Source organism: Parus major, chromosome 3, assembly GCF_001522545.3.
Source record: "Parus major isolate Abel chromosome 3, Parus_major1.1, whole genome shotgun sequence".
In the NCBI taxonomy this organism is placed as follows: Eukaryota; Metazoa; Chordata; class Aves; order Passeriformes; family Paridae; genus Parus; species Parus major.
Window position 1 is genome coordinate 86750994 of NC_031770.1, and position 19074 is coordinate 86770067.

Consider the following 19074-nt stretch of genomic DNA (forward strand, 5'->3'; position numbering starts at 1 on the left):
GTTAATTTATGTCCAGAACTTAGCCAAAATGATTTGTTGTGTCCTAGGGCTGTTTTTTTATGGGATATCAAACTTCCTAGTTTGGTAAAATATTTTTGTTCTAATAACAGAAACTGTAGCAATGTTGAGAAAACCTGATAAAATCTTTTTAATTGGCTTTTCACACTTTATGAAGTCTGTTGGAATGTAAAAATATTTGTTAAATATTTTAATTTTTTGTGGTTCTTATTTTTCTGATGCTTGTAGTTCTTTGTAGTCTGCCACCCTCAAGGACAATTCTAGGTGAACAGATACTTTGCAGCCATGGATCTTTACCTGTCCTTACATTTTCCCAATTTTTCCAGCCTCTAGAAGCATTATATGTATTGAGGAAGGAAACAGGGCTTCTGATTTTACTCATAGCTGGGTCAGCTACTTATGCACAAATTGAAGGATTTACTATTTTTTATTGAGAATAAAAATAATCAAGAATTACTTTTTCTGGATTTGGCAAATAATGAACTGCTACAGAAAATGCTTACAAGAAAATTGGTTTGAAGTGTAAGCATCAGGCATATTTTTTCTAGGAGCTATTTGTCCTAGTCATACCATTGAATCATCATATACAAGGGGCAGGTTTCAGCAAACAAAACAGTATCTTCAGAGATACCTAGAGTTGAAAGTGATTCTGAGACTTGACAACACTGAGGAAAATTAGTATAGCTCAATGTTTTATTTTTATATTATAAAGCAATTTCATTTAAATCATTAGAACTGTCCTTGCTTGTACTCAGAGATGCTAAAAGACCATAATTATTCTTAATTTAAAAAATGTGTTGGTTTTTATTACCTTTGCTAGTACTTTTCTCTTAAAAGCTACAACAAGACCGAGTGTTTGTGTTAATGTAGCTAAGCAGTGGCAGTAACTGGTACCTGAACCTGAGGATATCCAGCCATGCCTTTAAACTTAAACGTAGTTTTTAAAACAGGATGACTGGATAACAACTGCCTAACAGAAAAGAGCATTGAGGCTCTTGAGCAGTGCCCAGGCATTGTTTTGGACATGCATTAGTCTGGACCAAAGTCAGGCCAGCAAGTGCTCTGAGAATGCATCAGTGACAGGCGATGAAGTTTTCTTGCCCATGGCCATGTTTTGGTACTGTTTATTTCCGTGCTGTAAGCTGGGCTGCTGGCAGTCATACTCAGAATTTTCTCAATTTCTTTGGAATTGACCACACCATGACTAGGACTTGATATCACTTACAATTTCAATTAATGTAAAGGATAGATAAATTTTGTGTTCTTTTATGCTTTGATAATCTTCATTAGTTTACTTTCTCTGAAATATTTGCAAGTCCAGCTGAAAACATCGGTTTCTTAAAAACGAAGTAATTTATTGTGCAACAGCTTAAAAAATGTATTTTTGTATAGGAAAAAATGAATATAATGCAAAATGAAACATTTTCCTACCAAATTCAAATCTGTGATAAGACAATAATTATGCAAAACATAATTATTAATTAAAAACTTCACTTTTGAGTTTCACTTTTGATTTTATTTATCTGGGGCTATTAATTTTTTGAATCGTGAAATTAAAGCTATCTGGAAAAACAGAAGTATCAACAAATCTGTCACTCTGAATACCTTTCTTTATGTATTCCATCATAGAAAAATAAGCCACATCTCAACAGGAAAAAAAATAAATTAAAGCCTTCTCAGATGCATATTTTTATTTTAAAAAATCAGGTAAGAAAGATACTGAACCAGTAGTCAAGCTTGAATTGTTGGATGTGAACAGTTTTTAATACATCCCGTTTCATTTGACTTAATTTATGCTCAGCTGATAAAATGAGCAATATCTTTTTCTTACTACTCAGTTTTCATTTTGGCACATGGCATATGGCAAATAGATTAATTTAGAAAAAAATCAAGCATGCATTTCCAGTACCATGTGACTTTAATTCTCATGATAACATGAAATCTCAATATATGGCACTGAACACTTTTGGACAGATTCATCTAGTATCAACTGAATTAATTATTTATTCTCTATTGTATTGATAATTCTGAGGTTAGCCCTAGTAACATCAAATCCTATATTAAAACCCCTGAGTCTCCTTTGCTGCTACCAACTTTTAAGGAAAAATCAATTCTTCTTGCTAAATAACAGGCACAACTTTATGGATTAACTAGAGTTTCTAATGATGTAGAATAATTTGGAACTTGTCTGTAATCATTATGATAATCAAACTTGGAGAATTAATCCAGTGTATTTCCAAAGTACTCAGTTCTTTCTGTATATTCACATTGAAATCCACAGATTCATTTTGTCATTTCTTATTGTTGAGATTCCATTAAAGAGTAAAAATGGTGCCTTGCAGCTGCTTTTTTGTTTATGACATACAAATAGACTTCACCATACTAAAGAGGAAATTAGACCTACCTAAGTATATTTTCTTATGTCATTTATCTATCTTTTGTGTTTAATGTTTAAGGTTCAGTGTTTGCTTCAGATGAGTACAGAAAAGTTATCCTTTGTCAGCACTTGAATCCATCCACTAAGACACCTTTTTATATCTCAGTGTAAACTGAAGTCCAGTTCTTCATGCTATCTTATCCACTCTTTATATCTTACTTTTGCAATTAGGACCCTTTGTTATTTTGTTTGCTTGCTTTGATTTGGAGACAGACATTTTTCCTGTCTGCTCATTCTTATCCTTGATACTTTACTTCTGGCATGTTTTCTTACATCCTGTTTGTGCAACTATATCACAGGTCTCCATTTACCCCTTCACAGTTATGGATATTATAAACCTGGATGTGTTATAAAATGCTGAAACCTCTCCTTCCCACTACATTCTGCAAGGACAAAAGTTGGTAACTGCCAAGGTCACCTTAAAACTTGAGGCTCAAATTTCTTAAGTACTTCTGAGAAAATATTTCTAATATGTGCAAAAACATTGTCTGTAATTATATGCTCTCCATTAAAACTATTTTGTACTTTATCTTGTCCTGTAAGAGGCCATGGTTTTCCCACCTCCCTTTAGATTCCAGTTGAAAGAATAATTTGTATTCATAGAAGAGGGTATTTTGAATGATTTCAGAACTCAACTCAAACTGTGCTAGTCTTTCCTAGCAATGTTTCTTCAATTAGTAACAATGCCATGATTGTCTTTGTCTTTACTTAGATAATGATTTATGCCAGCTGACAGTTTGGATAACCATACTGTCAACCAGAGTTAGACTTACCCTGCCTCCTTGTTGTTGCTTTCTCAGTACATTTCCAAGTACAACATCTTGCCCTATTGCTTCCCTCTTTGCTCCTTAGCATTTGAAGCCACAGGTTTTCAGAATAATAAAAGAGTTATTCAATGGGTAACCTGTGCTAAACTCTTAAAGAAAAGACCAGTCCTTAAGTCATTAGAATATATTCAGTGTCATACATATTTTAATTTCGGTACTGTTACAGAAAAACAGTAATTTTTTTCCTCTTCTGGAAAGGATTTATTTGGAAAAGCAAAGTCACAATCAGCCTCTGCATTTTCTCAGAAATACACAAGAATTGCTCTCTGCTGAGTTGTAGAAGCAGGTGATTCCTAGGTTTGCATGTGTAAATATCTGAGGGATCTATAAGTAAAAGCATGCCTACTTATACAGTGTATTTTACAGACATTCTCATCTCTAAATTAATTAGTTTTAAACTATCAAGGAATTCTAAAGGAAATCATGACATGATTATAATTTTAATGCTGTGTTTAGTGTGCCTTTTATTTTTACTCACATTCCTTTTAACTACTGCTATACTCCCCTTTATTTTTTTTTCCCAAAATCAAGAAGCAGCTTTCCCATAGGTGAGTATAACCTTGGTATTTAATGGTTCCAGATGCCAAATGCTGAAGCATTTTATTGCAAGAAGCATCTCATATCTGTCATTTCTTCTGGGTTCTTTGGCCTATTCTCCCTCTCTTGCTATAGAGACATTTCCCAAAATATTTTTCTGTTTCATTTCTGGCTTATCTTTCATTCAGAGCTGTAGGTTTTTTTATTTCATCCCAATACCAGGTTATGTATGTATTTCTTATTCAAAACCATCGTCAAAAGATTTATACGGACAGTCAGGAGATTTACTAATGAATTAGCTAAAGAAATACGTGAAAGCACAAATGAGTATTTCCTCCACAGCTAGCAAGTGTTTTATAGTTCCTCTCTGGTAATACTACTAACAACTGGAAATGTGTAGTGTGCTTCTTGTTATACTGCAGTGAAATGAGCTTTAGGATTTCTATTGCCTTTAGCAAACAAGAAAATATTGCTGTGCCACCTCAGTGGCATCTAACAAACAGTCACTGAGATTCTGCACTCCTTAGGGCATATTTTAGCCATAATTCAACAATCTTCTCAAAGAACAAGAACATTTTTATTCAAAATCCCAATAAAACATTTGAAAACAAAACCACAGTAAGTACCTGGAAAATACCTCAAACCTGCCCCCAAACTTAGCTCATCAACTTTTTCTTCCTGAACAGTAGAATTGTTACACCTGTTATATTTAATCATTAGGTGGTATATTTAAAATAAACATTTTGTAATGTATTCTGTTTACAAAAAAAAAAAAAAGACATGAAACGATCATTTGATGAACTCACAGGCTAAATGGAGGGAGTATAAACCAGTTTCTAAAATAATATGGTACCTCAAGCATAGCTTTGAGAGTGTATGAAATGTAATATAAGTTACCCAAATTCATCATTGCTGTAGGGCGGTTAAATACTTTCATTGCAATTAATGTACTAATTTATGAGCAGAGCTAGCAAACAAAGCAGTTTGCACATCAGTTTATGGACTCTGGCTATGGTAAGTTTCCTGGGAACTCCTGGGGTCATCAGACTTCTGTGAACCTTTGAAGAGCTTCAGGGTGCCTGGTGCTCCTCAGGAGGGATAGCCACAGAAAGCTGGGACTGTTTACAAGCTGTAGCAGTGTCCCACAAGCTTTGTTGCCAACTTTTCTTGATTTATGGGGACCTCAAGCTTTTTGTTTCCAGCTGACTCCACATTAAGGACAGCCAAACATGCTTTCAGCAAATGCTAGAAAGAGTGTATATAACTGCCAAGCCCAGAGCACAGCCAACAGAGTAGTAGGGGCCAGAAATACCACTGAGGACACTGCGTACTTAGGCTGTGAGGTGCTGCAGGGCACAATCATTGACCATCCACAGGAATAACTAGATCAGCCTGTTAGATATCTCAATCCAGACTGAGCTCCTCAGGGAGGATATAGTTCTGTAGGCCTGGAGCTGCAGAAATGTGTGGAATCTCTTGCTGAGGCTGTGATCAGACGATAGTGTCCTCACCTGAAGGAAGCACTTGTATGCTGGAGGAGGATCTGTGCTGCCAAAGGAGCTTCAGGAGGTAGTCAGCCGTCTGTGAAGCTGAGATGGGGACAATATCATGCTCTCCAAGACCCTACAAATACAAGAACCTGAATTCCCAGACACAGTGAAGGAAAACCAGGAAGAGTCTTTGCATAAGATTTTGGAAATGGAGACTCTAGTTACAGTGAAGGCTAGAAGCCTGTAACCTTTACAACAGAATGAGGGTTCCTGTCCTATCTGAACTCTGCCAATACAGATTAGGCTCAGTGACCTTGTACCAGAGGATGAACTAGCTCTGTCCAGTGAAGCATCTAAGTCAGCTAAACCTGAGTCATGAGGCAACACCAGAAGGAAGGATGAGTGATGGCAAACACTGGGAGACTCTGATGCATCTCCTGATAGGAGATGAGTCCTGAGGGAAATGGCTTAAGTCCTTGTGAGGCCACTCTTGATTATCTCTAAAAAATCTTGGTGACAAGATTAGGAACTTAAGGATTGGGAGAAAGACAGGTTTTGGAAATGCGTCAGAGAATAGAATGGACAAAAGAAGAAAAATAAAAAAGAAGTCTAGGAATGGGGAATGTGTCAAGAAAGGCAAAAAGGAGGATCTGGACAACGGTGGACCAGTTAGCTTTACCCTGGTCCATGGAAAGGTGATGGAGCAAATAACCCTTGAAACTGTTTCCACACCTATGATGGAAAAGAAGGTGCTCAGGAGAATGGTTTCACAAAGGGGAAAGCGTTCCTGATGATATTCAATGAGATGACTGGCTTGACAGAGAATGAGAGGACTGTGGATGCTGTTTCTCTTGAGCTTAGCCAGACTTCAGATGCTACCATAACATCCTCATAGACAAAACAGGCTGAATTGCTGGACACGAAGGCCATATTCAGCATAATTCATCCCTTCATCACATTATGCAGCAATGATTAAAACTGAAATTCAATGGCTTGTCTTTTGTAGCTACAACTCTGGTCAGCAACAAAAATGCTGCCACCACAAAGTAATCTTATATGGGATGTGGTGGGATGTGATGATGTGTGGGATGGTGAGAATTAAAAGTAGAATGGATAGAAAGATAGACAATGCACAAAAAGAATGTCTGAAAAAACCTTTCAAGACAGATCTCACTACCTCATTATTTCTAATCCTAATATTATAATGCTTCTGTTGCACATGATTCATAATAGACTCATTCCTGCTTGTTCTTTTGCCTTTCATTTAACTGCTCCCTTAAAGAACATTCACGTTTTTATTTTGGAAAACCTTAATAAAATAGGAAGTTTATACAAGCAAATAAAAAAAAAATGCTGCTGACACTTTAAAAATGGCTTATTAGAAATGAATGGGAAAACCATCTGTCTTTGTTAGCTACAGATTAGATATTTCATGCATCAGCAGTGTCTAATACATGCACAAAAGAACAAAATTTTTCTAGGATTATGGGCACTGCTTCTGACATTGTATTCTTTTGAACCAAGGAGAAGCAATAATAAACAGTTCCACATAAAAGGACAGGTTGTAGATCCGATTCTCATTACTATAAAAACAGTACTTTTGATTTGAAAGGTCATTAGTAAAATCTATGTTTCACTTCTGGGAAGAGATTTCATTCGTTTCATAGGTATAGTTCCTTTTTCCTATGTTCTTAAAGCAATTCTAAAGTGGTCAAGGGTCAAAATTTTTGTAAATTAAATGCATCAGTTTTAATGTCAAGATGTTATAGTGTTTATTTTGTCTTGAAATGACTTTACAGCCAAAAGAATACCAAGGTTTCATCTTCAATTATGAGGCATTTTCTATTGAAGTAGATAACTATTTTCAGAGCATAAAAGTCACAAAAAAAAATTAACAGCCTTTAAAGAAATTTAGAATGGGATAAGAACTACAAAATTGGTTTCAGAGATGAGCATTATTGTATATTTAGAAAAAACTATTTTGAAAAATTATGAGTTATTCAACTAAAACAGTTTCATCTTAGAAATAATTGCTTATATATGACAGTACAGTGTGTACATATGCATGCATATAAAAATTATACGTTAAATGGTTCAAGTATGAGTAAACTACACACAACACAATTAGAAAAATCATCATTGGCTTCTCCGCCACTAATTCCTATAGGTAATAAAATTTTAGTTAATTGTCTTTTTTGATTTATGTGGGATTTACACTGTGTGCGCTCTTCTAGATCAATGGAAGCATTATAGGAGTTTATTTACAGTGCGATTACAGACTGTACACTGTTAGAGGTCCTCTATAAACCAGGGCTCACTCTTCAACAATAGCAAGCAGACTAATGCAGGAACAGTAACCATCACACATTTTCTTCTACTAAATGCCAGTTTGGATATATGAAACAAATCTATCAGAATTATAAAAGTGAGCCTCTATCTTTGAAGGTAGAGGAGAAAAGGGACCACAAATACAAAAATCACAGCTCTCTATGAGCATCCATAAGCATTGTTATATGTAGGTCTCTTGGACTTGTTCATTCCCTGTCTGGAAGGGACAGTCATAAAATTTTCATAGGTTTGCTCTATTGAAATAACTCAGAGAGACACCCATAGAAGAAAGTAGGATTGTTTATATTACAGTAGATTTCAAAGGTAGATAGAGACATAACTGACTCTTGGAGATAAACTGAAAATAATTTCCCTGTTTTGCTTTTATAGCTTATATCAGAACAATAATCTTTATAAGGACAAAGCTATTTTTTGAAATGCTGTTTGCCAGGACATGACAAGTCGAATTTGGTTTTGCAACAGAATCCACAATAAAGAAATAGCTACATCATGTGTGACTGCAGTATTTGAGCAATGTGGATATATTTGTTTGTTTGCTTGTCTTTTTTTTTTTTTTTTTTTTAACTGAGAAATACTGTTTGACTTTAAGATGTTTAATTTTTGGTTTTTTTACTATTTATATGCTTGGAAATGTTAACACTCCTTGAAAAAAAATTTCAAAGGTTTACTCGTAAATATTTTTTGACTAACCTAGTCAAAATCAGTGTTAGGTGATATTTGGTGAATTTTGTCTTGAAAAATGAAATGTTGCTCCCTCTGTTATTTTTTTGAGGTTATAATCCTCTTGCACTATTAGGTGAATGGTAAGAAGTTATAATTTGGCATTATAATTAATGGAGGTCAGTTTATGCAGATCCTTTTTTCTTTCTCTTATTCTAGTAACAAATGTGAAAACAGACACATCTCTTCCTATTAATCTATTTACAAAGTGTTTTCTAGACTGCCTGTATTAATTATAACACTCTCCAACCTTTCCAAATTTTTATTTACTATAGACTCTTTTGAAAATCTGAGTTTATAACATTGAAGTTAGCATGACTGCTGCTGAGTGTTGAAAATATGTCAATAGTTCTCTTCAAATAAATAAATATAGTTTCTATATGGTTAAGTGATGTCATGATGATCTGAGATATTCTGCCATACTACATACCATATCTATCCTTGGTTATCAGGTTTTTTATAGGTACATAATTGGTTCTAGACATAAAGTATTCAATTTCTTCTGTGTTTGAATAATTTTTTTTTTAAAAAAAAAAGAAAAAAAATACATTAATCCATTTGTTCCAATGAATATTTTCTTATACACTTGTTTCTATTCTTGGATCAGATAGTGCTTTGATGTCATACTGAGCCATATTTATTATTATTTATTATATTGTTTCTTCTATGATTCTCTTCCTTGGAACTTGATTACACCCTAGGTAAAGATCAATCCATAATTCTGAAAAAATTTCCATAGAATATTGGAAACACTCTCCTCCCTCCAGCAAAACTGATAGAGACATCTTGCTTAAATGACTTGCAGAGTTCAATGACTGCAATATGAAGGAGACAAAAATTTCTTTGCTCATCCACTCAAATCATTATGCAGAGGTCATTTTCACAGACTTCTGAATTGACATGTATTATATTCAATTGTTTCTCATGTCAAATTCTCCAAATGTCAAGGTAATTTGCCTTCACGGTTAGAATTGTATTGTTAGAGCTTCATAAAATTTCAAAGTTTGAGCATGTTGCCTAGCACTTCATGTTGCCATGCTAATTATTGCTAATAAAAATTGCAATTGTAATCACCTTTATTTGGCCTTTTTTGATTGCCTGTGGTGGAAGGAACAGACCAGGAAAGATCTCCTTTACTTGCCCTGAGCAAAAGTCCCTTCCACTGTGAGTACTCTACCCAAAGATTTCATTTTTCTTTTCTGTAATCAGTGCCATCTCTGTATATGGAGTGAAGAGCTTGGAGGTCAATTGTCAGAACTACTTCTGCACTGCTAAACTTCCCAAATTTAACAAAAGGTTCTCCTGGAGGGGCTGTTACCTGCATTCAGGTAATAGCTTCTACTTTTTCAGTGCAGCATTTTTCTTCGTTTCAGATTTCTCAGGTCAAAGAGGGCTTGTCTCAAAATCAATACTAAAATACTGTAAGAGTTACCTGTGACTCTCAGAAAATACCAGAGCAATAAAAACTGAGAAAAGGCATTGAGCTGCTTTCCATAAAAACTAGGCTCTTTACACTGCAATCTTGAGTGAAGGAAGCGATTTCCAAGGGGAAATAGTGCTGAAGATACCAATTTCCACAGGTGCAGAAATAAACCCAGTTGTCATCAAAGACCCGTATTAAATTAATTGAGAGGAACACAAGTAAACAGACAACTAGGGAGATGGAAGCCTTTTATTCAAAATCCTTGAAAGATGGAGAGTCATCCAGATAGCTGATTTATTCAAGTACTCAACATCTGAGTCTAACAGATTAATTTGCTGTAACTCTTGGAAGACACATGGCAACTGATTCCTTCTGATTCTTGAAAGAATTAAATACTTCTTTCTTTTCTCTACCAAAGTGAACCAGTATCCCAAGATATTGGAGCCAGATAATTTACTTACTCTTCATGGTAACATTGTTACTGATGCTCTGCTTTCACAAATTAAGGGTTTTCTCTTTGACAAATCTTTGGAGAGGTGCTGCCTGGTTAAAAAGGCTGCAAATTACATATTTTCTCTCAGATTGCATGGTGAAATCTTGAATTACCTTATTGCTGCTGTACTGATTGTTGTTCCAGTGAAGGATGAAGGGTACATAGTCAAATTATGCTACTCTTGGTGTTAGTGACAAGAGATGGTAAGATAAAAGGGAATCTATGTCCTTTTCCTTTTGTATTTTGTCAAGAATAGAACGAAGTCTAATGTGGGTTTAGTTAATAGAGGATGTTATTCAAAAGAGCAGCTTCACACGTCAAAATGCATATACAGTCTCTATGGGATTCTTCAGTAATTCAAGAAATTAGTGCTGCTACTCAGAAAATTATTTGACACACAGAACACAAATTTAAAAAGACCTTTGTTTGTTTTCACCCTGTGTTCTATGATAATTTGAAAAGCTGCATTCCAAAATTTTCATCTTATTATGATACCCTTTTTAGTAAGTTTGGGAGGTGGTAATTCCTAAATTTTAAGGGATGATTCAGTATTTTAAAATATTGTTATAATTTATTTAAAAAACTTGAACATGGTGAACAGTTTTTGTGGCATCTTAGATAATAACCAAAACTGTAAAGCAAGAGTAAAAAATGCACCCAAAACTTTGGAGTAATTTTTTTGTATTTTTAAATTAATTTCTGCTACATCTAAAGTAGGAATTTAAGTAGGTAAGACTGATGGGAAGGAAATTCAACAATTGTCTTCCCCATGGTCATGGTCTATTAACTAGAGTTTTGATACCAAACCATGCTTTTTTTTCTGGATCCAAGCAAAATTACCCATCCCATATGACAGCAGTAATCTTCAGTTTTACTTATTATAGTTTTTACTTATTTTGTTTTCTTTCTTAATCAAAAGTATTCAAAGTATTCAGTACTTGTGCTTTTAAAGCACAAACACTACTTCTAGTGAGACAGTTTTAGTAGTGATTTTTAAGTTATTTTAATGTTTATCAGCTGAAACAGAAAACAATGTGATTTCATCTGGCCTTGTAGACAGGATGTTCTTATTGAGATAAATAAGGAAATAACTTGATCTGAAAAGAAAATGAGTGTGTACCTCATCTCTGGGGTCCAGTAGTCTGAAAGTTGCATCCAGCCTGATATAAGATGTATCACATGTTCTGGTTCAGGAAAATGGAAAAAAGAGAACAGCAGCATGGAAAAAAATAGGGAGTTGAATATATAAATACCCTTTGAAGAATGTAAAATTCTGTTTCCTGAAACAGAAATGCATGCATGGCAGCTGAAACAGCTTAAAGCAAAAGCTGAAATATAGCTTGCTGTCTCATTGAGCTGAATGTTACCATGTGACTGTGTGAACTCATAGCTTCAAGTAGAGGATTAAGGAAGAAATATATGGAAAACAAACAAATACAACCTTCTCTATCTGCTCCTCTAAAATATGTTTGTTTGGGTTCTACTTTTTGTAGTGTAATGTTCCTGAATACACAGAATATCAGGAATAAATTTTAGTTACTGTTACCAAAGGGAAGAATATGAGCAGAGAATTATGGGAGGAAAGTATAGAGAACAGAGAAAGTATACCTTAAAAATGAGAAAAAGAACAATGATTAAGAGTATAAAAATTAAACTGGAAGGGAATGAAAACTACATAAGCCCTTTGAAGGCTTTGTGTCTTCATTAAAAATGCAAAAGATGCACTTAGACACTACTAGAGCAGCAGAAACTTAATCCTTTTATCTCTCTTCTCAACAATACCTCCCAAATTTTTTTTTCTCCAGTTTGGAGTCAATATCCATGCATGTCTGTTGTTACCTGGTACCATTCTCCAAGTATTTCATTTATGTTTTCTTAGCCACTACATCAGATTCAACTTGTGGACTGCAGGTGTGTACGTACTTCCCATAAGCCAGTATCTACATCTGGCTTAAATTATAACATGGTATCTGTGTGTATGACAAAGAAAGAGAAGTTTTTTCCCCTAATTTTAGCTTCATAGCCTTATTCTAACAGCAGATGGACTTGAGGACTTTCTTTTAAATATAATTTTTGCAATTTAAGTTCACCTATCAATTTACTCTGTGATGGACAAATTGGTCTTTGCTTACCTACTGATTAATCCTTTGGAGAGAGCTAATTCTCTCAGGACCCTGGTGTGCATCTCATGGAGTTCAATGGATTTAGGTATATTCAGGTTCTTCAAACCTGACCTTGTCCTAGGATGGGAAGGACTTCTGTCCCCCAGTACCTAGCATGAGCTTCAGAGATGTGGGAAGTGAGATTAAGAGTAAAAACTGAGGCAAGTAAAAATGTTGAATATCTCAGTCTTCTCGCTGTTGGTTGTTGCCAGTTCTCCTGTCCTATTTATTGCAGAACTACATTTTCTTCAACCTTACTTTTGTGGCAAACATACTTTTAAATCCCTTCTTATTATTTGCAGCTCTTGCCAAATTAAGCTCCAAATGGGCCTTAGCTTTCCTAATGCCACTCCTACATATCCAGACAACTTCAGTTGACTCAGGAGATACTAAGGCATGCTGGTCTTCTGCCTTCTTTACCTGATTTTTTACATATGGAAATCAAGAACTGTGCTCTAAAAAACATGTCCTGGAAGAGCTGCCAGGTTTGTGGAGATCTCTTTTCCCTGAAGGCAGTTTCCTAGGGGATCCCATGGACCCAAATACTGAAATCTAATCTAATCTGCTAATCAACTGAAAGTTTCCTCTACTAAATTTCAGTGGCCTAACTACTCCACTGCTGTCCTAAATTCTTCAAGATTGCAAGTTCCATCAGAAAACAAGCACTGCAGCCCAGGTTAATGCTTTCTCTAATTAGTTAATTGATGTCACATTTGATTGGTTACAAATGAAGAGCTCTAGGAATAAAATAGGGAATGAGTAATGAGAATCATAGTAGAGACATGCTGAAATGCATTTAGTGGAGAGGAGAGAAATATGTGAAAATTTGAGGAGGCCATCTAGGGGTGGCATCTGAGAGCAGAGAACTAGGAGTACAAGAGAGCTTCAGATATAAACTTGTAACAGATTTTGCACGTTGAAGCTGGTGAAAAAGATCTGGTATCTTTCTGAGGAATAAAGAACATATTAAACTTTTAGAGTATGAAAGAAAAAAAAAATACGTTTGTAGGAGGAAAGAAGAGATAAAAGCATAAGTGTTTGAAGCCTTTGTAGAGTGGAACTGTATGTCCTTGGAGCTTTGTGGTGTGTGTTGGTGCCCTAAATTTCAGTCTGTGTATGTATTTAAAGAAGCTCTTATTTCACTATTTCAGATTATCCAATAGCCTCTAGCTTACAAGGAACAAATTTGTCACTGAGCACTGTGGTTTCTCAGGCTGTTAGTTGATTTGATTGAATGCACTAAATAACATAAATCCTTACATACATAAATCCAATGGCCCATTGTTGCACATATTGTACGGCTAACAGGCTGACCTAAACTTCACTGAATGTCTTGCCATTTCTTGTCAAGAATCTGTCAAAGAGGCAGTCTAATGGTGGGCACACTGTAGCTGAGGGTTCAGTTTAGGATTCCTGTTGCTTTGACTAAACCACTGAGGGAAAAGCAATTCTGGTGCTTCTTAAATATTCCAATTTTGTCTGCAGAACTACCTTTATCTCAGGCAAAGGTAAGTGCTCTGATTGATATTTTCTGAAATATTTTTTTTAGACATTAGACTAAAAAGACTGGTTTCTTGTATTTTTCTGCTGTAAAGAAACAAGTCTAAGAGCAGAAAAATGTTTTGTTCTGAAAATTTTTCTGCTCTGGAATCATCATCTGCGTTAGTGCTTATCACAGAATATGATGAGTTGGAAGGGAACAGCAAGGATCATTGTATCCAACTCTGGTCCCTGCACAGGACCATCCCAAATAGTTGCACCACATGCTTTTGTTAAGCTTTGGCATTTTTCCAGAGTTACTAGCTGAGCTAGGTTGGAATAAACCCACCAATATGATTTTCTAGTTGATAGCCACTTTAGAACTTTTAAGATTCAGGAGAGACTGCCTATCCAGTTAGCGTGCTGAAAAAATGCTTTTGGCTCAGAGAAGCTCTTTCCAATGTGTACAAATTATTGATAAAAGGGAGTGAGAAAAGAGAAGGCAGACTCTTCTCAGGGTATCCAGTGACAGGAAAATACATACTGGGCAAAAGGTAAATTACATGAAATTCCACATGAAAATAAAAAAAATATTATTTTTTAATGTGAGGGTTGTCAGGTGCTGGAATACTTTTCCCAGAGAGTCTCCATCTGTGGAATCTCCATCCTTGAGATACTCAAACCAGTCTGGACACCACTCTGAGAAAACTCTAGCTGTACATGTTTTGAGTGGGGGAGTCTAGATGAACCTCAGAAAAGTTTTTCAAAAATCAACAATTCAAGTATTCTTAAAACCCTTCTCTGTTATTTAATACCTTAAAACCTTTAAGGTAGACTATAAGGCAGGTGATACGTGTATATTTCACTGGAATGTGAGAAGTAGAAGGTGAGTTTTCAAGCAGCTGAGAACCATATTTTATACTTAATTCATCATATAGAGACAGAGGAACTTATAACATTAACCTTACTTCTCTGGATACAATTCATGACTATAGCTTGCAATCTTTAGTTTTGACTTTAAGTTAAAACAGGTGGTAAAATATAAAACCATGAATACAATTTGTGTATTTTCATTGTCCTCTCCTTTGTGTTTCTATAGAAAGCTTTTCAATTTATGGCAAGATATGTGGCAAGTAAAGAGATAATATTTATGGAAGCTGATTTATATCTATTGGAGGAGTTCTATGTGTCACAATCCAAGCAGTATATGGGGCTTAATAAAATGAATAGTCTACATGAAAGAGTCATGATTTGGTTTTCTAATATCAATGGGTGCATTTGGATTTGGTTATTGGAAAGAAAAATATTTATGTTGGCAAGCTGGTAAAACAACAGAAAGAAATTCAGCATTGACTATCTTTAGATGGGCTCTTAAAAGTATATATCAGGCCTTTTTTCCTCTGAGAATTCTAGAAATCCTCTTGATTTTTCTAATGGAGTGAAAAAAAAATTAGTTTTTTGAAAGTCTGTTTGGGTTTTTGTCTTTTTATCAGTTAATTTCCAAGAATACCAGCTATATGAGATTATTTTGTAAGATTTTAATGTTCCTAACACCTCCTTACCTTTTTTTTTAATTACAGTTCCCATTAACATAATTTTTTTCTTGATTCTTAAAACTGAGCCTTGTGATAGATGCTTCTATGTATTTTTTTATTTTTTTTTTTTAACATTTAATGAGGACTCCAGTAATTTTTTTAATAATCCGGAAAGGAGTACAAAAAGCTCTGCTATTAATTGTCTCCTTTGCATTGACTGTTGCATCTCAGCTGGTGGCTGGCATGAAGCCAGGGTAGGACTGGCTAGTTGTGTAGTGTAGATAACTGCTGTATTTCAGTGACCTAGTGCTCCCTGTAGTCATACAGAAGAGTTTTGATAACTCAAAGGCAGTTATGAAACTCATTAGGGAAAAAAAGGGAATGAAACATGTTTAATGTTTGCTCCTCTGCACCTCAGTTATGTCCATAAAGTCGGAGCAGGTCAGAACTGAACAGTGTTCTTCTAATATGAAGTGAAAGGCTCTCCATTTAATGAGCTTTTTAAACTAAAAATGGAGCACGGCCAAGTGCTACCTACCAATTTGTAGTAGTGCATCTGTAGCAATTTATTCACAACTTCATAAAAGAAGTCAACAAAAAAATGAGCAGCTGTAAAACAATTAATTCTGTGTTCTGATCTGTTGGGTCAGAGTGTTCTCTTGTGTTCAGTATCAGACTTTTGGAAATGCTTAATTTGTAAGAGTCTGATGCTTTTATATATTGACTACTTAAGAGAAAATTCAGTAAAGCTCTGATTGGGCATGCAGTGTTATTCAGTGGATGTTGTTGTGGATGCATTCTGCCATGTACAGCAAAAGAAGATATGTTTGTTGTGCATAAAGTGAGAATAAAAAAAATATATTTATTTTTAACCATATTTCCAAAAGTATGTTTTATCATAAATGACAAGTCCTGAAAAGTGATTTTTGTCAGTTATTTTGAGAATATCTGAATGTTTTTTGATAGTAATGACTATTAGTTTTTATCATGAGAAAAACACAGTAACTTGATTTTTGAATCCTTAATGCTAAAATACCCAGGCCTTTAAAATTATAAAGCTCCTTTGCAATATCCATTTCATTTCATGTGACATGGTAATTGTATCCCACAAATAACACAGAACACAAAAAACTTGAAAGAAAAGACTGGGTTTGTTTAAGGTGAAATTTGCCTTTCATGTGGCAAACAATATCTGTGCCTTAGAGAACAGAACTACATAACGGATTATTCATTAAATGACCTCTTTCTTATTAAACAACAATTTCTTTTATCAGATTATAACTATGAAGATATATTTGAATGGTTTAATACCTGAAATCAATATTGATCAAAGTAGACAAGAGCTGGAATAGTTCATCTTTCATATTATCTCTTGTCCTGCCAGACAGTGGTAAAAATAAATTCAATTTTATTTACAGTAAAACTAACAGGAATATATGACTTTTAAAGTACAGAGGCCGCTTTTATTGCAGCTAGTGAAGAAATTTGGCTTTGAAAGCTTTGAAAACATTAGCAAATTGTTTTCTCTGAATTTACAGAACCTTATCATATTTATATTGTGAATAAAAAGATATTTATCTAATTAATGAAAATAGGTTCCTTACAATCAGATGTTGTTTAGACTTTGGTCAAAGTTTTCTCTTCTTTAACTAACACCTGTTAGTGTTAACACTAACAGGTCTTCAAAAAAGAATTCAAAAAAGAGAAACAACACAATGAAATTAGGATCATTCATGACTCCTACTTTCTTTCTTAAGAATATTGGATATGCTACCTGATGCATTTCATCCCAAACATTGAAGTACCTACTAGTTTCACACATATGAAATGGTTTACTTCTAGTCCTTAAAATTTAAAAAATTTACTCTTCATATTTGATAATCTGTGTTGTTTCATCTTAAAAATGGTCCAAACATGATTCTGTCTAAATTTGCTAAACCAGATGGTTCTCCAAGTGATACTGTGACTTATTCTAAGTCCTTCTACTTTTGTTCAGAAAAATTCTGGGAGAATAACCTGAATATAACTTTTATTCATAATGCATGTTGATACCATTGCCGGGGGGGAAAAAAAAGCTAGTCACAGAAATATATTATTGATTTTCTTTTTAATTTTTTTGATAATTTTTATTCTGCCACATCAATGCTCTTTTTCTTTTTTCTGCCCCTCCAGATGCACGTGTGCAGCAGGGTGGACGGGGCCAGACTGCAGTGAAGATATAAATGAATGTGAATCTGAACCATGCTTGAATGGAGCCACATGTTTTGAATCTGTGAAGCCGGGGCAGTTTGTCTGCATTTGTCCTCCATTTTATACTGGCGACTTCTGCCACCAGCGCTTCAGTCCCTGTGAGCTGCCTTACAATCCATGTATAAACAATTCAACCTGCTTGGCACAAGTAGATGGAAATCCAATGTGCATTTGCAAAACAGGTGAGAATTGGAATAGTTAATTTCTTCCATTTTCTGTTGTGCTCTGGAAAATTGTAAATATATGTTGAATTTATCGCTGTCTTTATTGTAAGTAGAAAAGAATATGTTTCAAAGAACATAAAACCATCATGAATTGCAGCAGTTCTATCTGTTGTGTCAAAAGACTGGAAAGATAGCTGTTAGTTTATCTGTTATTAATTTCTTATTTTACAATACTTATTAAATCTATGGTGGCTTAGATTCAGCACTCAGAATTCGTATTTCTCAGTCAACTGTTACAATGACATAGAGATCGACATGCACCTGCCCAACAGAGACAAATAAATTGACAAAACAGGCAGATTTAGAAAATATATATGCAAATTGGTGAAGGTACAAAAATTGGAGCAAGTTGGAAATAGTTTCTTTTCCTGCTGAGCTGTCAGGAAGGCCTGGCACATCAGGGAAGTAATCTTCCCTTGCTTAATGGATATAGAGGGTCGCTCCCTGTATGCACAACAAACCAAATCACAGCAGGTGCTGACAGCTTCCCTGGTTCATGGCTTAAAAGACACAATCTCTCCCTCCACATACGAGAACTGCTAAGGTGGAACGGAGCAACAGTTTAACTGTGCAGAACATTGCTATACACTTCCATGTAGGAATTGAGGAATACATTAACAACTGCGCAGAAAATTTAGAAAATTTAAGTAGCAGAGGAGTACAATTACTGAAACTGGAATTGGAGCAGGATTTTGAAGTCTTCAGTGTTATGCCTATAAAAGTAGGGGTCTCTTAGGGACAAAGGTTAGCAAATAAGCGTAGTGTTACATGACAATACCATTACTTGTCAATTACTAAGCTACAAAGATACAGATATAATACCTAGGAACCAGAAACATATAATACCTTGGGGGTTTTTTACTATTAAGGTAAAGGTTACTGCAAGCTGCTGAGGTAAAAAACCCAAACATCACTGGGGAGGTGTGCAAGTTGCTTAGTGAAGCATCTTTAAGAAAAGCTGTTTTTTCAAAAACAGATTTTGACACACGATATTGATTTTTGAAACCTTTTTTAGAGATGATCTATAGAGAGACTTGTAACTCAAGTCTTTTCTTAACATTCCCCAGAAAAAGTAATCTTTTCCAAACGTTTCTGTGCACCATTTCTGAAGAATTAAAAAAAAAAAACAT

General features: G+C 34.9%; 1 protein-coding gene across 1 annotated transcript in view; it reads left to right on the plus strand.

The window, feature by feature from the left end:
• EYS (eyes shut homolog) overlaps nt 1-19074 on the plus strand; it is a 706806-nt gene that overhangs the window by 255868 nt on the left and 431864 nt on the right. Inside the window, exon 21 of the mRNA XM_015621104.2 lies at nt 17643-17902. Within this exon, the coding sequence (XP_015476590.1) occupies nt 17643-17902 (260 nt within the window). The remainder of the gene's footprint in view (nt 1-17642; nt 17903-19074) is intronic.